Raw genomic sequence first — 25,326 nt, forward strand, 5'->3', positions numbered from 1 at the left:
TTGTGCCAAGGGTGTTTCCTTTCTGTCTTTTTCCTTTTTATAGGCTGCCACAATAGTGACACGTTTAATATTGATGAGTTTGACCTCCTGGGAGTTATCGTATATGCACCCTTTTTGAATACAAATGCTGTTTAATTTATATGGTAAACACATGGAATTTGAAGATTAGCATTTTAATCAACTCTAATCTCAGTATCTAATCCCAGTATTTTCTGCTTCCCCTACCTCTCCTTCTGAAAAAAAAAAAAAAATCATAAACCAACTTTAGAAATGACAGCGAATGTCCTCTCCTGGAGAAGCAGGGTCTGTGTATCAAACATAAAAGCAGCACCATGTGTAGTAACCTTTCTTAAAGATTACTACCATGTGTTCAAGCACATTAACAGTGTTCAATGAGATGATCAATTATTCAAGAAACACAACAATCCATTCATTCAGCAAATATTTATTGAACAGTCATGCAGAGGCAGGCAGGGGGTTGTGTATGTGGCCGTGACACGATGGCACCTCTGAACTGGAATTGGGCTTCAGTTCTTCCCCATGTAAAAATTTCTTTTTTGTTTAACTTTTCTCGTGGCAGGTCCAGCAGCTCTGAAGATCGGAGTGCATCTTCAAGCAGACAAGCTCTTCGGCCGCGGACAATGCATTCGATTCTCACGGTGGAGATTAAAGTCCCCGAGATAGAGGAAACGTTTTTCGCGCCCAGGTTCCGCGAGGAGCCGCGCGGGGGCCGAGGGGGCGGCGGCAGCGGGCGGGGAACCAGGCCCGAGCTGCGTCCTGCACAGCCATTGGCGGGCGCCGCGCTCTGCACTGAGCATGTTCGCGCCCCGCCGGCCCCGAGCCGCAGCCGCAGCCGCAGCGACGGCAGCCACGGGAGCCGCCGCGCATTATGCAAAGCGGCGGCAGATGCGAGCGGGGCCAGCCGAGCGCGCGTCGGCCTCCCGTCCCAGCGGCTCGCCCCGCCGCCGCCTGACTCTCCCAGGAGACTCCCCCGGCCCGGTCCCGGGGCCGAGGAGGGCCGCGATGGCCTGAGTGCCCGCGGCGCGGCGGCGCAGCAGCGAGATTGCACCATGGGGAACCAGGATGGGAAGCTGAAGAGGAGCGCAGGTGATGCCTCGCACGAAGGCGGCGGCGGCACCGAGGATGCGCTGGGGCCCAGGGACGTGGAAGCCACAAAGAAGGGGAGCGGGGGCAAGAAGGCGCTGGGCAAGCACGGCAAGGGGGGAGGGGGCGGCGGCGGGGAGTCGGGCAAGAAGAAGAGCAAATCGGACTCCAGAGCCTCGGTGTTTTCCAACCTGCGGATCCGGAAGAATCTGTCCAAGGGGAAAGGCGCCGGCGGTTCCCGCGAAGATGTGGTGGATTCCCAGGCCCTGCAGACCGGGGAGCTGGACAGCGCTCACTCCCTGCTCACTAAGACTCCGGACCTCAGCCTCTCCGCGGACGAGACCGGCCTGTCCGACACCGAGTGCGCGGACCCTTTTGAGGTGACCCGGCCGGGGGTGCCTGGGCCTGCCGAGGCGAGGGTCGGGGGCCGGCCTATCGCCGAGGATGTGGAAACTGCAGCGGGGGCGCAGAATGGACAAAGGACCAGCTCGGGCTCGGACACGGACATCTACAGCTTCCACTCGGCTACAGAGCAGGAGGACTTGCTTTCCGACATCCAGCAGGCGATCCGCCTGCAGCAGCAGCAGCAGCTCCAGCTCCAGCTCCAGCCGCAGCAGCTCCAGGGCGCCGAGGAGCCTGCAGCGCCCCCCAGCGCCGTCTCCCCTCAGCCTGGGGCCTTCCTGGGCCTGGACCGGTTCCTGCTGGGGCCGAGCGGCGGGGCTAGGGAGGCCCCGGGCAGTCCGGACACTGAGCAGGCGCTGTCCGCGCTCTCCGACCTGCCCGCGAGCCTGGCCTCCGAGCCCCCGGCGCCCCAGCAGCCGCCGTCCCCCGGCAGCCTCCCGGCCTCCGAGGCGCCCAGAGACTCGCCCTCCTCCACGGCCTTCCCGTTTCCCGAGGCCGGGCCGGGGGAGGAAGCGGCCAGAGCCCCGGCGCGGGGGGCTGGGGACACGGACGAGGAGGGCGAGGAGGATGCTTTTGAGGATGCGCCCCGGGGCTCTCCGGGGGAGGAGTGGGCCCCGGAGGTGGGAGAGGACGCCCCTCAGAGGCTGGGGGAAGAGCCCGAGGAGGGGGCGCAAGGACCTGGCGTCCCCGCGGCCGCTTCCTTGCCCGGCAGCCCCGCGCTCAGCCAGCGCTGCTTCAAGCCCTACCCGCTCATCACCCCCTGCTACATCAAGACCACCACCCGGCAGCTCAGCTCGCCCAATCACTCCCCGTCTCAGTCCCCTAATCAGAGCCCCAGGATCAAGAGGCGGCCGGAGGCCTCCCTGAGCCAAGGGTCCAGAACTGCCCTGGCCTCCGCGGCCGCCCCGGCCAAGAAGCACCGGGCAGACGGCGGCCTCGCGGGCGGCCTGAGCCGCTCAGCGGACTGGACGGAGGAGCTGGGCGCCCGCACGCCCGGGGCGGGAGGCTCCGCGCACCTGCTGGAGCGCGGGGTGGCCGCTGACCGCGGCGGTGGGGTGTCCCCGGCACTGGCCGCCAAGGCGTCTGGGGCGCCCGCGGCTGCGGATGGCTTCCAGAACGTGTTCACAGGTGAGCGCGCCCTGCGGCCGGCCTCCGGGTCGTGAGTCGCCTGCCAATCAGGGCCTTCCCCTGCCTCCTGCCGTCCCTGGGCGCTGGAAGGCGGTGACCTGCTAGTGGCACTTTTCTTCTCCGTGGGGAATCCTTTTCCGCCCAGCGAGCTAACCCCCCTTGGTGAAATGCCTTGGACATACTTGTCGGTTTTCTGTGTTCTCACAAGATCTTAAAGGGAACAACTTAGTTGCGTCTGTGCTAAGTCATCTCAGAAAAGGTTGCTCTGCCCATTTCACCAAAATGTCTACTGTTCACAATGTTTAGGGTCACGCCAGGAAGATAAACTCCTTTTTCATCTGGTTAGCGAAACCATCATTCTTCTCTTTTCATTTCTCATCACCACAGCATTAAAAAGAAAAAAAAAATTGTTCACGGTTCTTTTACAAGAGTCAGTTTTGGAGGCACAAATCATTTATTTATTCCAGTACAATCCAAAGGCAATCTCTGACTGCTCTAATATCTATGTGTATATGTACACGTTTGGTATGTATGTGATACGTAGTTTCTATCTTGCAGCAATCAGGGTTTCGCTACTTAGTGAAGTTAAGCAGTCACTCACTCCAGTTTGCTGATGTAAGAAAATCTGATACATGGAATTAGAAAATTAATTAATAAATATAATAGTAGGGATAATTTTCATATAGTTTCATGGTTCAGTCCAGAAGAGCCTATAGTTTGGAGATAGTGAAGGTGGGAAGGTCAAAAGTAGGTCTAGTCCAACTGGTACCACCCCTCCCGAGCATATGTTATAGACTCACACTCAGCGCAGCATAAAGCACAGCCAGAGTCTGTTTGCTGCGGTCAATGTCAAGTAGTCTAATGAGTAGTTTATCCTAGCTTACAGGCTTACAGGGCCCAAGGCCTTACCTTAAGAGCCCGACATGTTTGTTTAACCTCTATTCTTAATTATTAAATGAACAAGAGTGTTAGAATTTAGTGAATGGAAAAATATGAAAAGTTAAGTGACTATGATAGGATTATGATACATATTTGAAGGATTAAACATTTCAAATGCAATCTGAAAATTTTAAAATCATGTTATTTTAATAAATACATTATCTATAAAACATTGCTTAGATGAAATTTCTCAGCAAAGACAGCGACTTCTTGGTTGGCTAAATGCTGTTAATGTTGGGGTAGCTACTTTTATTGACCCCATTTTAATTTTCATCTGTGGGCTATCTTTTATTTTGCCTTTATAGGGTCTTACCCTTAAAATAGCTTCTTCTATTCATTTCGCACACTCTTATTTTTCTTCTTTTCCATCTTTCTCTTTATTGTATAGATTGTTAAAAAGAATGTTGTAGTTTTATACTCTCTAGATGATTGTAAAAAAAACAAAAACAAAATGCAAAACAAATAAGAAAGATCATTTTTGATAGAAGAAGACTGCAAAGTTTTTGCATTAATTTTTGTGAATTTAATGTTGGTGAGGAATCACGTATTTTCTCTTTAAGTGACATTCATGTATATATTTTTCTAAAAATGAAAATAATTCACCATAATGATTGTCAATCATTAATATTAATGATAGCTATTCCTAGTAGCATAAGACTTTGGAAATTTATTTATTTCATTCATTTAGCAAATATATGTATGTATATATACATGTGTATATACATTTGTATGCATATATGTGCATACACACACACACACACTTTGAGCAGCCACATTGTGCTAGGCAGTGTTCTAGATGGTAGCACACTAAGCTAGGCAGTATTCTACATGTAGGGGATACATAGGACATTAAATCATGATTTTGCCTTTCTAAGGCTCACTGACTAGTGAGCTAGTGAGGAGGAGACATGAAATAAGTGCAGTGCACAGGAATATCTATATTGACATAGACATGCAAATCACCATGCTGGGAACATCAAGGATGCAGTGGCTTATCTGCCTGGTGGCAAGGAGTGAGGGAAGAGGATGTGAGAGAGGAGGATTGAAGAGTCCTGTAAGATCATAAGACCCTAAACAGGTTGAATGTTTGTTTTCCTTTAAAAAATAATGTCTTCTTGGGACTTGCATTTTATTTTAATTTGCTAAGTGTTAACCAAATTTGAAAATTGGGACTTTTTGTAAAAGAGTCCTGTATAAGAATCACCTGGGTTTTGTTGACTTCTCCAGGCAATTTGTTTTTTAAATTGTTCAGAGTGAAAGTGCAGAGCTAGTCATTTTTACATGGACGTCATCTATTTTGTATTTGATGGTTGGATACAGCTGGATGGTAATCGGCAAATATATTTTTGCATAGAGGCTTCCATATATTTATCTCATTCACTCAGCGTTGTTTGGGAAAAAAGAATCAGTCAGTTTTACCTAACTTTGTAACTGGTGGGGAAATCTAGATAGAGAAAAAGATGAAATAACTTTCTCAAGGTCACACTGTGATTCATTCAGAAGCAGATCCAGAAATAGAAACTGAGTCAATGATTCAAGTCCAATGTCTGTATCATTTCTGTTTGGATATTCAATGTTTTAAGACCATATGGACGGTAAAAACTGTTTACAAAAAATGTTACAGGATTCAGGGCCTTTATTTAATTAGATTTTCCAGTTTCTGTTTTTAATAAGGTATACTCTTTTAATGGTTGAACATCTGGCCTTCCTTGAGCTGGATGAAGGGTGATTGTTGGCCAGAGTGAACCAGATTTTCTCTAAGGAGCTCTCATGGAAACTGTGCTTATGGTGGTAGAATGAATCCAGATGGACACAGGTCCTTGTTTCTTAGCTGTCAACTCTTCATGTCAGCTGGCACTACGTTTGCTTCTTTACTTTCCTCCTCTATTTTTTATGGGCGTCTTGGAAATTACCAGAGGCTTAGGGGAACACTAGCACTGTCCTTAAGGAAATTTCTCTTTGGCCTTAATTTTGCATATATTTGGATCAATTAATTGCCAGCTGCCTTTGAAGCAGGTGATTATTATATCTGTAAGCTTCCATAAGGATCTTTTATTTTTAAACCATAGAATGAGGGTTGTCAGTGTTGCAGGAAGGAACAGATGTTTTTCGATTTTTACTGCCTTCCAAATGTAGAGAGAAAATACAAGTAAAAGGGATTTCAATGGCACATGTTTGTGTCTCTTTGGTAGATCTAACAACATTTAGCAATGAAGGAGACCAAAACTTTATCTTGTTTTAGCTATTAAGAAACTGATGATGCCGGGCGCGGTGGCTCAAGCCTGTAATCCCAGCACTTTGGGAGGCCGAGGCGGGTGGATCACGAGGTCAAGAGATCGAGACCATCCTGGTCAACATGGTGAAACCCCGTCTCTACTAATACAAAAAATTAGCTGGGCACGGTGGCGCGTGCCTGTAATCCCAGCTACTCAGGAGGCTGAGGCAGGAGAATTGCCTGAACCCGGGAGGCGGAGGTTGCGGTGAGCCGAGATCGCGCCATTGCACTCCAGCCTGGGTATCAAGAGCGAAACTCTGTCTCAAAACAAAAAAAAAAAAAAAAAAAAAAAAAAAAAAAAGAAACTGATGATGTCTTAGGCCATTGCATTTAAGTATTTTGTAATTAATTTGTTTGAAATACATCTTTTTCAGTGTTTAGTAGAAAAAGTGGCATCTGAAATTCGGGAGGCTCCTTTACATATTAAGTATAACAGAAGCTTGGTACTAGAGTTTTGCAGTTAATTAAAGTTCAGATATCTAACGAGTTAAATTTGTGATGCTAAATCGATTTTGATAGGAATCTTTCCCAAGTCAATTATGTGCTTATCTTTTTTTAAACACATGGAATAAAAGTTTAATCTGTTTAAAGGGCTTAATGTCATCTTGAGGCACATCATTGTTGCATTTTATGAAAACATTAAAGATGTCCTCAACAGCTATTGAAGTGTGTGGGCTGTTGGCTTCAGTCTGTAATTTCTGAGTTTTTGTGTCTGTGTAGTTTCTTGATTGTTTCCTTGCTGTCAGCTATTTATTGCTAGAGCTGCCTTTAGCCTTTTTGCTTCTGTCCCTCAATGTTTTTGTAATTTGACTTTTCTGATCAATTTGTGATTGACTTACAATGCCTGTAATTATGATATTAGCTATACTTATTGTACTTCTAAGTGCCAGACTAAACGCCAGACTCTGTGTTGGTGCATTACATAACTATATGTATTCCTTGCAACAGTCTTGAAATGTAGCTGTTTATTCTCATTTTTCCAGTGAGAAAACCCAGGCTCAGAGAGTAAAGTTACTTCTTGCTTCAGGGCATTAAGCTAGTAGGTGGCCCATCCAAGATACATCCTTAGAAAACCAAACCTGTTGTTAATATGTATAAGATGAAACCAAGTAGATCAGGGAGCTTTTGGAACACTAGCTAATTAATAAAGCGCATAGGCTCTAGAACTTGGATTGTGCAACTCTGATTTTGGCCTGTCTAAAAGTTAGCTTGATTTTTTTTTTTTTTTTTTTTGAGATGGAATTTTGCTCTTGTCATTGAGGCTGGAGTGAAGTGGCGTGATCTCCGCCCCTGGGTTCAAGCGATTCTCCTGCCTCAGCCTCCCAAGTAGCTGGGATTATAGGGGCCCGTGACCACATCTGGCTGGTTTTTGTATTTTTAGTAGAGACAGGGTTTCGCCATGTTGGCCTGGGTGGTCTTGAACTCCTTACCTCAGGTGATCCACCCGCCTCAGCCTCCCAAAGTGCTATGATCACAGGTGTGAGCCACCACGCCCGGCCTATCTTGATTTTTATATCAATAGCGAGAAGGATCCACTCTAAGAGTATACATTTTCTAATATGGCTTGGTAAATTGTTACATCGGATGTTTTAAGGCCAGGAGTAGTCTGATTTCCAGCAAGAGCCCCTGACAAAGTATAGATGTCCAGTTAATGTCTGACAAATGAATGAAGGTCAGAATCATCCCTGAGATGTATACAATGTCTTATTACACAAGGAAAGGGGTTTATATGAATGCTATGCTTTCCCCTAAATACTGCCTTACTGGGTTCCATATATCAGAAAAGAATTTGGTAACATAAGTTGGGACTGGAACACTGATCTTCAGTCATTTTTTATTAGTCTGAAACATCATTTCTCGTGGTTTCTTTAGGACTGTGGCTTGGATAGAAGTCAAGTGCACCAGTAGCTTCAGTGATGGGTTTTAATGACCACTTTATGAGTTGAGGACTGGCCTTGTTTTAAGTGCATTTAGGCATTTGGATGTAAGCCATGCATCTTTGAAATGGAACAGGTACTTTTACTGCTTTTCCTTCTGATTCTTGTGAAGAGATACAGAAAACATACAGTTGGATGAAAGTAGCAGTAGTTATTCTAACTACTTTTATCCTACATGTATTTGCAATCCTAGCTTTGCTATTTAGCTAAGTTATTCTTCAGTAATTTTTTCTAATATCTATGAAGGTAGAAGAATAATTTCAAATTAATACTGTTAAGATTAAATGAAATAGCATACATAAAACCCCTACAATTCTGCCTGGAACACGAGAGGCACTCAACTGGGACAATTTGCGCTCTTGACCGGATTTATTATCTTAAAAAATGTCGTTGTTCAAAGTGATCAGAACCAAATTTGTTAAAACGACTCTGAAATTGTATATGAAAACTTAGCAGGATATGAATTGACCAGATATTAGTTGAAAATTAGTATTTCTAGTCACCAGGTTTTTTTTGGCTAATTGTTTATTTAATGCATTTTTTTTTTTCTGGAAATATAAGTGTTTTTGTCAGTTATCAGATATTTTGTTTTGGGAGGTTTGGATAAGGAAAGCATATGATGGGGGTGTGGCTGTCAGATTTGAGGGAAGGTGCTGCTTTCCAAAGAAGGGGTGGGCAGAGGAGGCAGCAGCTGACACCCACAGTGTTTGTGCTCTGCACAGCATCTGGCTGCAACCCCCTGACTTTGCAGCTTTACCTTCCCACGATTTCCTTCATAAACTCTCTACTTTACACAAACTAATCTGCTTACTGTTCTATGAACATGCATTTCATTTCCCGACTTTGTGCCTTTGTCTTGCAGCTTTACCCTCTTTCAATACATGATTTGTCTCTTTCAATTTAGCATTTGAAAAGTGCTGATTGAATTCCATTTCCTCTTTGTATCTTTTCCAGCCAGACCTTACTGGCTGTCATCTCACTTTCTCTATACTTTTCTGTCTATATCATATTACATATGCTTCTTGGATTTAGCGATTCTTTTGGTCTTCTTTCTTGCCACCCTCTGCCTTTCCATCCTTCCTCCTTGCCCGCTCACCCGATTCCATCCATCCATCATCTCCTCTCCTACTAATCTGTCCACAGATATCTCTTTGTGCCTTGCTGTGTGCCAGTCCATATATGATAGGCATTGACTATACTGAGGTCTTGATGAATACTTGCTCGTTCATCATTTTTGGCGGTGATACAGACAAAGGCGTCCTACTGGCAATTAAAACCAGTTGAATTTAAGCTGGAAAATTGCTAACCTTTCTGGGCAGTCAAAATTAATTATTTTCAATGAGGTATGATTGAATCAGTAAAGAAGGTAGAATGATACTTTATAGAACTTATGTTGATAGAAGAATATCTATTCTTGTTTCTGTAGGTTAATGTTAAAATAGTAATGACATCACAGTGACTGAACTTCCAAATATAAATTTTATTGTATTGAATGAAGAGGTCAAGGGACTAGAGAAAATTGTATTCTTCTGTTCTTTCCTGTTTCTATATTCTAAGTACTAACCTGATGCTAATAAAAGTTGGCATTAAGGAATCATTAGGAAGAAACAAAAAAGTATTGCCTGTGACTTGACACTTACTAGATCAAATTTTAGTGACGTAGAAACTTTCTAAGGTTTTTTAAATATTAAAAATATCAATATATGGAAAATACGACTTCTAATCAATTTGGAACGGTAGTAAAGCAAGGTAGTTATAACATCAAAATTCTAGGAATGAATAACAATTATTTCTGGATGCTATAATAAGGTACTAACCACACTAGAAATCTATTGTCCTTTTGATACCTGCTGCTTCACTATGGGTGAGAGGGAGGGAAGAATTCATGTCTTCTTCCTTTGTACAGATATACTTGGAAGTGTTGATTGGGTGGGAAAATTACTGCTACTATTCTGTGATCCAGTCAGGCTCCAACCTACCAGGAACCCACTGGAAGCTTTACTATCTGTCACCCTAGAGCTGCAGTGGACTGAAAATAGTCCTATCATTTTCAGGAGGAATGGAATACTTTCTTGAGAAAATTAAGCCTATATTGTGTTTCAAAATTATGCTTAAAAAGGCTCAGGCACTACTCAGTTGAGTCTCTTTTTGTACTTCATGCAGAAGGGTCCTTTGTTGTAGCCCCTGGTGAAATAGTGGACAAGTATGAGAAGAAATTCTATGTCATTTAAATGGTTGTTTTAGGTAGGCAGAAGGGGAAAGAATGTTTATCAGTAAGCTAATGTCAGCACTCTGGGAAGAGTGCAGGCTGAGAACAATCTACCTCCCTTTTCAGTTTTACCACCAGTGTCCTATTAGGGCACAAGGCAGTCATTTCTTGCCTCTTGTTAATACCCTGGCTTTCCAGGTTGGAAGAGTAAATGCAGTATTGCTGGGAAGCTTCTTCCTTCAAGTCAATTTCAACACTGTGATTCTATAGAAATGATGATTCCAGCAGGTACCTTTTCTGTCTAATAGTGACGCTCTGCATATTTAGAGCTTTCCTTTATTGGTAGAGCTGAAGAAAATTCCTATGCTGGAGCACCCATTTATACCATGGAGTGATTGATAGTGAGAGCAGTGATGTTTTGACTTTGATAGTTTCTTTCTTTCTTTTTTTTTTTTTTTTTGAGACAGAGTCTTGCTCTTGTTGCCGAGGCTGGAGTCTGGTGGCGAAATCTTGGCTCACTGCCGCCTCTGCCTCCCAGGTACCAGCAATTCTCCTGCCTCAGTCTCCCAAGTAGCTGAGGTTACAGGCATGTGTCACCACACCCCGCTAATTTTGTATTTTTAGCACAGATGGGTTTTCTCCATGTTGGTCAGACTGGTCTCGAACTCCTGACCTCAGGTGATCTGCCCACCTTGGCCTCCCAAAGTGTTGGGATTACAGGCGTGAGCAACCACGCCTGGCTGACTCTGATAGTTTTGATCAATTTTCGATTCATGCTGAAGGAGATTTAGATTTGTTAGACTGTCATTATCTGACAGTAGGACCGTGTGTGTGTGTGTGTTGTGTGTTGTGTGTGTGTGTTTGAGACAGGGTCTTGCTCTGCCACCCAGGCAGGAGTGCAGTGGTATGCTCATGGCTCACTGCAGCCTCAAACTCCTGGTCTCAAGCAATCCTCCCACCTCAGCCTCCCAAATAGCTGGGACCACAGGCATAAGCCACTAGGCCTGGCTAAACTGTTTTTTTTTTTTTTTTTTCGGAGAGACAGTTCTCACTTTGTTACCCAGGCTGGTCTCAATAGGACCTTGTATTTTTGTACACTGATATAGTGATTGTGTATGGTGGTTGATCCTGTGTTATGAAAATAATATGAAATGGAAAGCTATGTTATATCATGTATGATTCAAAGATTTAGAGTATATGAAGACTTTCTAATATTGGTACAAAATATGCTGAGTAATTACTTTTAGGTTCTTTATCTGCAATGTAAGTCATCTCTTGTTCTTGGATGGATTATAGGCTTTGCATTTTTCCTTATAGTTTAAACTGCTCAATAAAAGCAGTACTATTAATTTTCTTCAATATACTTTAATATATTGGTTTTTGTTATGTTTTCAATTTTTCCTACAATTGAATATGCTTACTGAAATAATTTGTATGAGTCTGGCATTCCATTTGGAAGTGTGCATTGATATTAAAAATTTCTTAGAAACTGGAAGGGTAAAACGTTTTGAGAGTTCCTAGGTTTGTTACATTTTTAAAAAAATAGTCTCATTGGCCTTAAACAATTACAGCTTGTTTGAGCCCATTAAGAAGCAAATGGACTAGAATAGAACTATTTCAGGATCCCAAGTAAATGCATTTGAATACTCTGTGGAGAGTTTTGTGAGCAATTAGTCTCTTCATTATTGAGATACAAGCTTTATATTTTATAAGTATAATAAAATAAATGAAGTAACAATAGGGATAATCTTTTACAACTTATTTTTTAACCTATATACTTGTAGATAATTGGCTTCTTTTTCTTATAGCCAATACTTGGCTGTTTGGAGAGGGTAAGTTATGTGAGCTTCTCTGTGGGAAGTGTTACAGTTTGCAGCCAACCAAAATGTTCTTCTATAAGCCAATTATATCTTCTGTCCTTTCAGTGCTATTTTGGTTAAATGGCCTTGGGGATACAAAATGTGTGGATGGTATCCTTGCAGTTTCTTTCAGGATATAGGGTTTGATCTGCCTCTGTTCAATTTTTAGAAAAATCTAGAAGTATGTTGACTGTTGGATTCAATATTTTAAGGATAGGCAGAGAGGGTTGTATAAGAACTGCAGTGATTTAAGTTGAGAGACATTTGACTGGGCTGACAATGTGTTATCAGTAAAAAGGTGATCCTTTAATTTTTTTTTTTGTTTGAGACAAGGTCTCACTCTGTTGCCCAGGCTGGAGTGCATTGGCGCCATCTCAGCTTTCTGCAACCTCTGCCTCCCAGGTTCAAGCATTTCTCTTGCTTCAGCCTCCTGGTAGCTGGGACTACAGGCTCATACCACCACACCCAGCTAATTTTTGCATTTTTTGGTAAAGACGGAGTATCACCATGTTGGCCAGGCTGGTCTTGAACTCCTGACCTCAGATGATCCACCTGCCTTGGCCTCCTAAAGTGCTGGGATTTCAGGTGTGAGCCACCGCTCCCGGTTCATGCCTTTAATCTTTAGGATTATTTCTCTGAGGAGCCTCATTTGACTGTAAATTCACAGATCATTTTCATGTCATCTGCTTTGGGATAATAAAGGCTTGGCATGTGGCTTTAGCTTCAGCTTGAGGCTAAGCCCCTAAGGTTGAGCCCCCAGTTCCCTTTTGTGTGTGTCCTCTTGGCTTTGTCAGTTGCCAATAGACTGCTAGATTTGTGTCTGCAGTTTCTGTGTTTCTTCTGGATATCAGACATATCTCACTTGGGTATTGCAGGCCTAGGATATTCACTGTGTCTAAACCATACTCACTACTTTTCCCATCTTCTTGACACCCTCCTTCTGGGTCTCCCAATCAAGGCATTGCTGTCCAGCTCTGCCATATTCTTTGATTCCTCCATCCTTCTCATACTTTACACCAAATTATCTTCTTATTTTCTCTATTCTTTTCTAAATCTCTTTAATATGTCTTCTAATTTCTGTTTCCATTACCTGTACCCTTCCTAATTTAAATCCCAATCAACAGCCTCCTCAACCTTCTCCTGTCCTCAGCCTGCCTCTTCCCCACTCCATTCTGCACGAAGCAAGAGAGTCAACTATTCAAAATACACATTTGAACTGGTCGGTTCCAGTATAGAAACATGTCATTGGTCCCCTATCACCCTGAGGCTACAGTTTAAATTCTTTACTATGTATATATTAAATATATTAATATAGACATTGTGTTATCTAGCATATGTAAATTATGTATTATATATAATAGACATTATATATATTTAATACCTATTAATATTTAATGCTCTGTATTTTGTCACATCAGTGTTTAGAATCTACTATTCTTCATTTCATCCTAAGTACTTCAGTCATTTTTCAGATATCTCATGTTCTCTCTGGTAGTTTTAGGTATTATTAACACTTTTTCTTCCTGTTCCTCAGAGAACAAAAGAATCCATTTAGTTGTATTCATGAGAATTCATTCAGTCTGTGACAGACACCCATCAGTCCATGCAAAACTCATTTTGTCCTTATTGTATTGTACTCCCCGTGTTTTCCTTCCTTCCTCCTTTCTTTCTTTTTTCTTCTCTTTCTTTCTTTTTTTTTTTTTTTTTTTGAGACAGAGTCTCACTCTGTCACCCAGGCTGGAGTGCAGTGGCACAATCTGAGCTCACTGCAACCTCCGCCTCCCAGATTCAAGGGATTCTTCTGCCTCAGCCTCCCAAGTAGTTGGGACTACAGGCATGCACTACCACGCCCAGCTAATTTTTGTATTTTTAGTAGAGACAGGGTTTCACTGTATTGGCCAAGTTAGTCTTGAACGCCTCACCTCGTTATCCGCCCACCTCGGCCTCCCAAATACTGGGATTCCAGGCGTGAGCCACTGCACCCGGCCGTCCCTGCATTTTCACTTCCCATCCCAAAGCCTCTAGTAGACGTACAGAACTGCTTTATGGATTGCCCTCTTTTAATTTGTATGCGTTTTTGTAAAGTACATAGTATTTCCGTTTATGTTTGGTTTATAAAACACTCTGAGTTGTAGACCTCATTCTATTTCTTAAAAAGAACAAAACCATACTCAGCTGCCTTTGAAAAAAAATCTACAAACTTTTCTGGGTGGATTTCCACCTCGTTTTTTGCTTCCCACTGTTATATAGTATTCCTAAGAATGAAAGCCCCGCTGGGTAGTTCAATACCAAGGGCACTATTCACCTTTTATTGTGTGCGAGTAAAGTGCCCTAGAGTTGTGCAATGTGGTGGCTCTGGGTACATTCTCTAGATTTATTTTAAACATTAGCATGATGATGAACATCTAGATTCCAGTATTTCTCAACCACCACAGAAAACACTCTGATGAATATTTCCATACAGGGAGCTGTGTGAGAACTTCTCTGGGATATACATTTGGAAGTGGAATTGTCAGGACATTAAATAAAAGGTTTAATTTGTGTAGGTACTGTCAGATTAGTTTCCAGAATGCCTTTCTAGTTTATGCCTCATTAGCATGGCAAATTGGCATTATCCAATTTCCACTAATCCAATGAGGGAAAGTGGTATCTCATTGTTTTATTTTGTATTTATCTGCTGACTAATGCTTTTGAGAAAAACTGTTGTATATTTTTAGGCATTTAGGTTTATCATTCTGCAAATTGCCTGTTCATATCCTTTTACATTTTTCTGTTGAGTTTCCTGATTCTCTCTTTGTTTAGTCACAGGGGTTCCTGTGTATTCTAGATATTATTCTTTTACCAATGTTAGAGATATGATAGATTGTCACTAAGCGTCTTCCTGGCTTTTGCTTAGCTTAGAGACCAGAAATCTAAAAATGACATTTCTCAGACTCCCTTGTAAGTTGTGTTTAAGATGTGATTTAGGTTTGATGAATTTATGCCATGTTTAGAAGGCCTTAGTAAGTCCTAAGATTGACTTCTGTTGTTTCTCCTTGGAAGCACAGCTGAAAAACTCTCTGATTCTTCCAGGACAATGTTAGCAGGGGTCTAGTGTTCAGGTGCTAGCTTTACCGTAACCCAAAACTGGGGCTTGGTTCGCCCGTGCGGCTGGTGTGGCCTCATCCAGTGGAGGACTCCTGCTCCTAGCAGTGGAAGTGTGCTTTTATAGCCCACAACTTTAGATTGGAGATGAGGCAGTCACTTCTTTGGTGGCCTGGTCCTGTACGGTGGCTTTGTGAGTGGTTTCTAAAAAGATGCTAGAACCGCTTTATCTAGGCCCTCCACAATTCTGTAAACCAAGTAGTACTCTATAGTAAGTCTCTTCCTATTTAAACGATTTGGAGTGGATTCAGTTCTATGTAATCATGGGATCTTGATATATGGAGTCAGATTTAGGTATAAAAGATCTTCCCTAATATTTATCCTTCTTTTAAATGTGTAGTGGCCTTGGTTGAACCAAAATACTTAATTTTGATATAGTCAAATCTTTTCTTGTTTTTTGAGACAGGGTCTCATTCTGTTGCCCAGGCTGGAGTACAGTGGTGCGATCACAGCTCGCTGCAGCCTTGACTTCCCAGGCTGAGGTGATCCTCCCAGCTTAGCCTCCCAAGTAGCTGGGACCACAGGCATGCACCACCACACTCGGCTAATTTTTTGTATTTTAAGTAAAGATGGGGTTTTGCCATGTGGCCCAGGCTGGTCTGGAACTCATGAACTGCCTGCCTTGGCCTCCCAAAGTTCTGGGATTACAGGTGTGAGCCACCATGCCTAGGCAAATCTACTTTTAACCTATGGTTTGTGTTATTTTTGTCTCATTTAAGAAATTATCTTACTCCTATGTTATATAAATCCTGCCCTCTCTATTATTCTGTTAACTTTATCATCTCACCCTTTACATTTAGGTCTTTGATGTAGTGTCCTCTTCAGTGCATGGTGTAATGTAGGGCTCTAGTTTTTTTTTTTCTCCACAAGCTAGTTTTCCCAGCATCATCTACTAAATAGTCTTTTACGCATTGATTTTTGATACTACCTTTAGGTCATTCGCATATACAGGTAAGTCTATTTCTGAGGTTTCTATTCCTTCCTTTTATGTTTATTTTTCTGTCTTCAGCAAGTACCATATGTTTCTCATAAATGTGACTTTGCAAAATGTCTGATGATCTCCAAAAGAAGTATCTCCTTTTTCAAAGTCAACTTAGTTCATCAGTATGGACCCTAGAGTTTCCCTATAAATTTATTTTTATTTTATTTATTTATTTATTTATTTTTTGAGATGGAGTCTCACTCTGTCACCCAGGCTGGAGTGCAGTGGCAGTCTAGGCTGACTGCAGCCTCTGCCTCCCGGTTCAAGTGATCCTCTCACCTCAGCCTTTTGAGTAGCTGGGATTACAGGTGCCCGCTACCATGCCCGGCTAATTTTTGTATCTTTAGTAGAGATAGGGTTTCATCATGTTGGCTAGGCTGGTCTTGAACTCCTGGCCTCAAGTGATCCACTCACCTTGGCCTCCCAAAGTGCTGGAGTTACAGGTGTGAACCACCACACTTGGCCTCCATATAAATTTAGAATAGGTTGTTGAGTTTCTTAAAAAATCCTGAAGGTGTTTAATTGAGATTTTATTCAATTTGTAGCTTAAGGACTGCTTCCACTTTTAAAATATCATTTTTATCTGAGAATATGAAAGATCTCTTCATTTATTCAGATCATCTTTTATTCATTTTAATAGAGTTTAGACTTTTCTCCACAAAGAATTCGTGTTTCCTTTACGGAACTATTTCCTGATGCTTCATATATTTTATTGCTAATGGGAATGGAATCTTACTTCAGTTTTATTTCTAGTTGATTATTGTCAGGGTAAAGAAATGTTTTCAGTATCTATTAGGTATAAATATTGTATGATTTCCTTTATGAATGTTGTCTAAACATAAAGTTTATTTAGTAAAATCTATAGTTTACAGTTATATGAGATTTTAAAGGTAGTGCTTTTTTTTACAGCAAGTAATTGAAATATCATAGGACAGTATACATTGTATAGATTCTTTTGAAATTATTGTGGTTTTCTTTTTAGCATTAAATATGATAAGTTTTCGTGGATTTCCATACTCTTCTTTGGGGAGCCATAATCCTAAAACCCAGAAACATTATTAGTATTTTAATTTAGTATGTTGTGTTTACATTCAACATTCATAAAAATCTCACTAATTATTTAAAATACTTCAAAAGCATTATCCAAACAACTATATAATATTTTATCCAATCAGAAAACCACTCATCCCCAAGTATCCATTACATACTATTTCTTAGATTGCCTTTTACCTTTTGGGATGCCTTTTTTACACCTTCATATGATCTTCTTCTTTCACCTAACTCTTACTAAATAAATGATGCTTTCTCCCCAGGCTTCATATGTAGTCTCTGTTAACATCTACCCCGAAGGATGCTTTCCCTGCATGTTGATAAATTCAGATTTCTAGCTCAGATCTCTCTTGTGAATTTCAGTTGCCAATTTCATATTGTTTTTTGTTGTTGTTGTTGGGACAGAGTCTAACACTGTCACTCAGGCTGAAGTGCTGTGATGCGATCTCAGCTCACTGCAACCTCCACCTCCTGGGTTCAAGCAATTCTTGTGCCTCAGCCTCCCCAGTAGCTAGATTACAGATGTGTGCCACCACATCTGGCTAATTTTCATATTTTAGCAGAGACAGGGTTTCACCTTGTTGGCCAGACTGGTCTCAAACTCCTGACCTCAAGTGATCCACCCACCTCAGCCTCCCAAAGTGCTGGGATTATAGGTGTGAGCCACTGTGTCTGGCTCATATTTTCTGTTAAACATCTTTATATAGATATGGGAATAGTTTCAAACTGAATTATCTTTTCTCCAAACCCAACCTGCTCCCTTACGTATTGTTAGATTCCTGGTGGATAATACCATCTAGCACAGCCCTTTACCCAGTTTCTTAAGCTAGAAGTCTGGAAGTTGTACAAGTTTGCCAAGTACCCCACTCTTCCTCCTCCTTATAGTTCATTAGTCTCTACATCCTGCTAAGATATACCTCCAAATATATGTTTTTAAATACTCATCCCCTCCTTTCCAGGAGGATTTTTAAAGCCACTCTCCAAGTTTTCCAGTAGCTTTCCATTGACTGTAGGAACACCATTGAAACCTGAGATTTACATTCAAGCAGAAGACTGAATGTGTTCAGAATGAAGGAGCTAGAGTTGTTAGCCATTTGTATGATTTCAAGTCAGCATAAGGGAGGCCATACCTTATAGAATGTCCAGTGTTAGAATGTGTGGTCTTGAGAGGAGCAGTGTCATCATCACTGGAGATGTTAAAATAGACTGAATGAAGATCCAATGGGGTGGCCACAGACCTGGAGAGGCTGAACTTGATCACTGATGCTCTTTCCAACTAGGAGAGTCGATGATGTGTGCCTTGAAAAGTCAGAGCAGCAGCTATGGTCTGTGTGACTCATTCCTTTTCTTTGAGACTGCTTTAAATATTTAAGTAAAACTCTTCAACCAAGTGATTTTAGAAGCTGCCACCTATTAGATTCACTTTTATGGATTTAACTTAATAGATATGAAAACTAAATTTAAAAACATTTTTTCTTCTGACTTTCTATAGTTTTTCCCTTTTAATCTTGATTTGTTTCATGATCTTTTAAAAAAATACCAGGAAATTCATAACCTGTCATAGGTCCTGAGAAGTGGTTGGTAGTCGTCATCATATATGCTCTATGATATTCTCTTTTAAACTTCATTAGATTTATTAGATTAAATTTCTCTATTTATTTTTGTCATTTTCAGCCTTTGGCAAATTGAAGTTGGATAGTTTCTTTTTCTTTCTTCCCCAGAAAAAAAAAAAAATGCCTTCATGGTAATCAAATTGAACTTCATGTAAATTTTAATAGACTGTGTAGTGACTACTACCGAGAACTCTCTATGACAAAGTCATTTTTTAAATGCTGTCCCAGCATGACATATTTGCTCTGATTGATGTGGAACACATCTTTTCATACCCTTCTCAATACTCCTAGTGTCAAGTAACATAAATGCATCAAATGTGCACCTTAGCTCACCACAGAGAACAGTCAACTTCTTCAACACAATCATGAAGACATATTGTAGGCACTCGTTTTTGAAGACTGAGAGGATCTTCCTGTAAGAGTGTCTAAATCAAAGGTGCACCTAGGTTCAGTGAGTTTTGATTCCTCCAGGGGTGGTAGAGTTTCACCCTCCTTTATGTTGGTCCAAATCCCTTTATGAGCTGCGGTCATCTTTGTAGATGAGGGCAGGGAATTCGTTATCCTTGTGTGTTTTGTGACTTGTTTCTTTAATGATTTGCCTAGCTGTTGGACTTCATGTTTCTTTTCTTTCTTTGAGACAACCCTAGATATTTATCCTTGTAGCTGTCTTCCTTTTGCTATAAAACCTGCAGCATTTTGGACCTAAAACGAGACATGGTAATTTCTATTTGATCTTAAATGGCCCTCCTTATCTATTTTTTTCTTATTTATCCAGTGTAGTCCATTAGTATGTGAGATACACAATATGTGATATGTCTGTATTCACTGACATCATAAACTTAAGTAATTATCACTAATGTTTTATAATAGATGTGCTTGTCAGCGGCCTTATTTCCTCCTATTACTTCAATGGGTAGATAATATGGGATATCAGGGAAGTTTATTAGATAGTTATGTCTGAGCTATGAGATCAGAGAAAAATTTAATGTGAAAAGACATCTGTTTTCTCATTTTGCATAAGACATAGTGGCATGGAAGAAACAGAAACCTATGTTGACACCTTTTAAAATATCACAAGTGTCTTGTTCATCCTTCAGCCATTAAAAAACACACAAAAGTGGCGAGGTGCTATAGCTCCCACCTGTAATCCCAGCACTTTGGGAGGCCAAGGCGGATGAATCACCTGAGGTCAGGAGTTCAAGAGCAGCCTCTCATGGTTTCACCATGTTGGTCAGGCTGGTCTTGATCCCCTGGCCTCGTGATTCACCTGCTTCGGCCTCCCAAAGTGCTGGGATTACAGGTGTGAGCCACCGCGCTCGGCTACATTATTATTAGTTAAGGGCAGGGGGCATGTTTTCTTCAGACTGTCTTCCTCTAGTAGCCTAGGACATTCTTTGGCATTATGATGGACTCCTAAGTGATTGGTTCTATCTTGTCTTTGCTCCTTCCCAACCTCCCAGTTCCACTAAGGATGTTTAATTAAGGCAGTGTCTTCTAAACAGACTGCTTTTAAAATGTTCCTTTTTGGCCAGGTGCAGTGGCTTACACCTGTAATCCCAGCACTTTGGAAGGCTGAGGCAGGTGGACCACGAGGTCAAGAAGTCGAGACCATCCTGGCCAACATAGTGAAACACTGTCTCTACTAAAAATACAAAAATTAGCTGGGCATGTTTGCATGCGCCTGTAATCCCAGCTACTCGGGAGGCTGAGGCAGAAGAATGGCTTGAACCCAAGAGGTGGAAGTTACAGTGAGCCGAGATCATGCCACTGCACTCCAGCCTGGGCGACAGAGCAAGACTCTGTCTCAAAAAAAAAAAGTTTATTCTTGGGCTTTGGTCATTGTAAGTAGGTTGTTAGCCCCTGCAGGGCACAGACCACATGGTCTGTTTCTTTTATATCCTAATGCAGAAAGTTGGTCAGAAGCTTTTCCCAGAGTTGCTGGCTGAGTCAGAAGTAGAAGATCCCTGGAATAAAAATCAGGAGAGCAGAGTGTGTGCCCAGTTTTGGCAATGCCCCTTTCCAATCTTCTGACTTTGGGCAGACTCTAGAACCTGTTCATTTCTCAGTTTCTTTGAAGTTGTGATGATAAACCCTTGCTCTACCTACTTCACGGAGCTGACAGTAGATGCAGAAATGCCTTTTATGTTGTATAGTTCTGTTCAAATAGAATATCTTTTACTTTTTATGGCGTCAATGGTCACAGGCCCAATAAAACTCCAGTGCAACGATAGCTGATTTTACTTCTTCATTGTGCAAGAGGATTGTAACATTTGTTTTGATGACGAATCAAAACTTACCCCCCAACTGCAGTGTCCGTGTTTATCTAGGCTTGTGATTTTTGCTTCCCAAGGTAAGAGGAGTATTTATAGCTAGTGTATGACTGCAAAGCTGATTCCACAAACTTCACTTTCGATTAGCCACAGTGTGGAAGCGTATGTGGGAAGAGCACTAGGGAATTAGTACAGCAATAATTGGAGAACATTAATGATGAATAAGTCCCTAACTCTCATTTAACGAATATTATTTTCAATGTGAATTTAATAAACATAGTAAAACAAATAATGCAAGGCCCCCACTTTTGAAACAGTGTTTCACTCTTGTTGCCCAGGCTGGAGTGCAATGGCGCAATCTGGGCTCACTGCAACCTCCGCTTCCCAGGTTCAAGTGATTCTGCCTCAGCCTCCTGAGTAGACGGGATCACAGGCATGCACCACCACACCCAGCTAATTTTGTATTTTTAGTAGAGGCTGGGTTTCTCCATGTTGGTCAAGCTCCCAACCTCAGGTGATCCGCCTGTCTTGGCCTCTAAAAGAGCTGGGATTACAGGTGTGAGCCACTGCGCCTGGCCTACAAGCCCTTTTTTTAAAAAAACTCGAGGTTAGGAATTCTAGCAAGCAGTGTCATAAATATTACCTTGTTGTTAAAATCTACTGAATGTAGGGGAAAAAGCCCAAAACTTGGTGGATGAAGATATTTCAATCTGTGATTAGCTTGCCTGTTACCATACTATTTCAGATGCTTTTAGATCCAACCTATGATTTACCATACTATTTCAAATGCTTTTAGAACCAACTTATGATTTTCTTCTTTTAAGTTGAACCAACATTTTTGATCGTATTTACAAGTAGAGAGTATTTGAAGTATATCTTGATAATAATAATAACAGGTAACATTTATTGGGTACTGTGTTAAGCCTGCTACAAAAATTGTTTCATAATTTTCACAGTAATCCTCGGAGGTAATGAGGATGATAATTTCCAATTTACAGATGAGGAAACAGGCTTACCAGGGGTTATGTAACTTGTCTAAGGCCATACCTAGCATAATAGAAGTATCAGTGTTACTGGAAAGGGGTCCCAATCCAGACCTCAGGAGAGGGCTGGGCGAGTCCTTAAAGTGAAGGCAAAGAAAATAAAGGAAAAAATAATGGCTACTCCAAAGACAGCACAGCCCTGGGGGCTGCTGGTTGCCCATTTTTATGGTTATTTCTTGATTATATGATTATATGCCAAAGAGGGATTATTTAAGCCTCCTCTTTTTAGACCATGTAGGGTAACTTCCTAATGTTGCCATGGCACTGGTGGGACTGCAGCAGTGAGGATGCCCAGAGGTCACTGGTCAGCATCTTGGTTTTGGTGGGTTTTAGCCAGCTTCTTTACTGCAACCTGTCTTATCAGCAAGGTCTTTATGACCTGTATCTTGTGCCGACTTCCTGCTCATCCTGTGACTAAGAATTCCTTAACCTCCTAGGAATGCACCCCAGTAGGTCTCAGTCTTATTTTACCCAGCCCCTATTCAAGATGGAGTCAGTTTGGTTCAAACACCTCTGACATCAGGATTGGGATCCAGGCAGTGGCTTCCATAGCTTATGCTATGGTTGCAATACCATGCATCTCCACATGGGTATACTTCATGAAGTCAAGGTACAGAGTCCATGTGTGTTCAGTGGAAAAGAATGGGCAGAAAATAAGGAACACTTTCCATTCTATAAAAAAATGAGAGAATTATTCATGGTTGTACTATTCTAGCTTTCTTCAGTTCTGTATAATTAGGTATATGATATGTAATATGTGTCATCAATGACGTGGACCTTTCCTAAATAAAGATAGCATGACCTTTGACAAGACACTTAACATCCTTAGGTCTGCATTTTCTTTCTTTTTTTTTTTTTTGAAATGGAGTCTCACTCTTGTCCTCCAGGCTGGAGTGCAGTGGCACAATCTAGGCTCACTGCAACCTCTGCCTCCTGGGTTCAAGTGATTCTTCTGCCTCAGCCTCCCAAGTAGCTGGGACTACAGGTGCATGCCACTCCACCCAGCTGATTTTTGTATTTTTGGGAGAGACAGGGTTTCACCATGTTGGTCAGGATGGTCTCAATCTCTTGACCTTGTGATCTGCCTGCCTTGGCCTCCCAAAGTCCTGGGATTACAGGCATGAGCCACTGTGCTGGGCCAGGCCTGCATTTTCTAGTTAAGAAAATGACATTAGAGGCTGGGTTTGAAGGACGGGAAGACGGCCCCTTTCACTGGGTCTTTTATTTGGGTGGAGGGAGGAAAGGGAGCAGCAAGAGCCCAAGAAACTTTGACCCTCTCTTGCCCTTATCTTTATTGAGTTATAAATTTACCAGAAACTAGCATTTATATACTTATAAAGTTTATGGCAATCTATGCTGTAGAGATGATTTTATCAGCTTTTGAGAATTTTCTCTAGTGTTGCTGCAGCTGCTGGGGCGTGTTCCCTACGCAGTGGTAGAGCCTAACTCTTTCTTTATGCATCATCCCGTTTGTGTTTTCCTGATAAGTGACCCTGGGACAATGTGTGCTTCTGAAGGCCTCCCTGGCTGACCCTGTGGTCTGGGCCCTAGGCACTGACCTTCTAGCTGGCACCAGCCCCTGCTGTGAAGTGGCTGCTGCCCACAGGCAGTGTTTTGTGAGCTGTTCATTCAGCAGATAGATTTTTGGCAAATTGACTTAGTGCTGTTTTGCAAAGAGTAAGAGCTTAGGAAATATGATTGAATAAATAAATGTATGCAAATATGAAGTAAAACGCAGGTTTGAATAGCTGGACACTTGAAAAAGTTAAAATTATTCTAGGGCCAATGATTTTCATTTATTGGTGTGGTTGACATGTCTGTCTAGGAACAGTGATTTGACCAAGGAGTAGAGTGAGGAGACTCAGGGATACCTTGACTGGGGGATACTTTGGTCGTGGGGTGTGAAAGTTGAGTGCCAGAGGAAACCTGGAAGCTTCTGGTTCCTGGCCCCAGCCAGCCAATTTGCACAGTTAAGAAGTAAGGTTGTGTTTGGAAGGCTTCAGGCCAGCCCTTTCTCCCTAGTTTAGATTCAGGGCATCCTATGTAGTAGGTGAGTGTCTCCCGATTAAATCCTCAATTATCAATTGCAGGAAGAGAAATAAACGTTCATGTCTCTGCCCATTCCCCCGACCTGGTCAAATTACATTCCTTGAATAGAAAAGGGGTTCAGTATAGTCCAGCTGGAGTGTATGTCCTAGAAACAACAAAAACTGTTCACATTCCCACCACAGCGATTTTGGCTCTTTAATAAACTGGGTTCATATCTCATGGTTTTGCAAAATCAGGAACATGCCTTGTTTAGCTTTGCGATCTTGAATTTTCACATGGTTTTTGTGTCATGTATTTCTATGTAACTAAATCTTTTTAATAGCATGATTTAAGATATTTTATTGTGAAAGTTGAATATATACACCCAGAGAAGCACAATGAATTTCCATGAATCCATCACTCAGCTTCAGTAATCATCAATGTTTTTAATGCTAGATAGTTTTATCAACCCCTTTCTTCCATTTCTACCTTATGCTGCCTGCTTTTTTGTGAAATAATTTAAAACAAGCTCCAGACATCATGTTATTTTAGTATCAGATACTTTGGTATGTATCTCAAAATGGACTTTTAAAATATGCTACAATATCATTCTTTATATTGAATGCAAATACAATTAATTGTTCAACATTATCTGTTAACTAGTCCAGTCTCAGAGCTCTCTGACATTGTAGAATGGATGCTAGGAGCAATCTGAAAGTCATTTGGTTCATGCTTTTATTCCAGAGGTTGGGGGACAGCAGGAGAGCTTGATGGGGGGTGCTGAGTACTTTATGATCACGCCAGCAGGGGCCCACCGTGTGTGGCTTTCTCAATTGTTCTGAAGCTGTGAATGATCCCTGGGTTTTGGGATGACAGCTGGATCCTTTCTTTGCAAGTGTTTCAATTGACCTTTTCTCTAATGAATTTTCCATCCACTTGCTGTTCATTGAGTGAACCCATTATTTCATTAGGTATTGCAAAATGGTGATTTTCTAATTCCGTCATTTCTTTTGCACATTTTTGTCTGGAATTTTCTGTATTGAAGACTTTTCTTTATTCACTAGGTATGCTTGTTACCCTGAAATACAGTTCTTTCTAGAAAGGCAGCATAAATGCTTTATTATTTCCTATTCTCTGGTATCAGTGGCCTAGCATTCTCCAGTGATATCTGATGATTTATTTTTCTGGTTTCTTTAAAAATATTCAATATGTTTAAATCAATTAGATTATTATTATTTCTGTAATAGCATGGCTTTTAGTGGCTGTATAGTTAGCAGTCATGTGTATAAAGCTATCTCTTTCTTTTTTGCTTATGTCTTTATTGGACACTTTAGCTCCTTTTA

At 41.7% G+C, this 25,326-nt stretch overlaps 1 protein-coding gene across 1 annotated transcript in view; it reads left to right on the forward strand.

Moving 5' to 3' along the window:
- The first annotated feature begins 1,070 nt into the window (after nucleotides 1–1,070).
- The window catches only part of FMN2 (formin 2), a 380,362-nt gene continuing 356,106 nt past the window's right edge, over nucleotides 1,071–25,326 (forward strand). The window contains 1 exon segment of the mRNA XM_021666911.2: nucleotides 1,071–2,634. Within this exon segment, the coding sequence (XP_021522586.2) occupies nucleotides 1,071–2,634 (1,564 nt within the window).

The sequence above is a fragment of the Aotus nancymaae genome, unplaced genomic scaffold, assembly GCF_030222135.1.
Source record: "Aotus nancymaae isolate 86718 unplaced genomic scaffold, 86718_ANA_hifiasm-v0.15.2.pri h1tg000032l_0, whole genome shotgun sequence".
Classification (NCBI taxonomy): Eukaryota; Metazoa; Chordata; class Mammalia; order Primates; family Aotidae; genus Aotus; species Aotus nancymaae.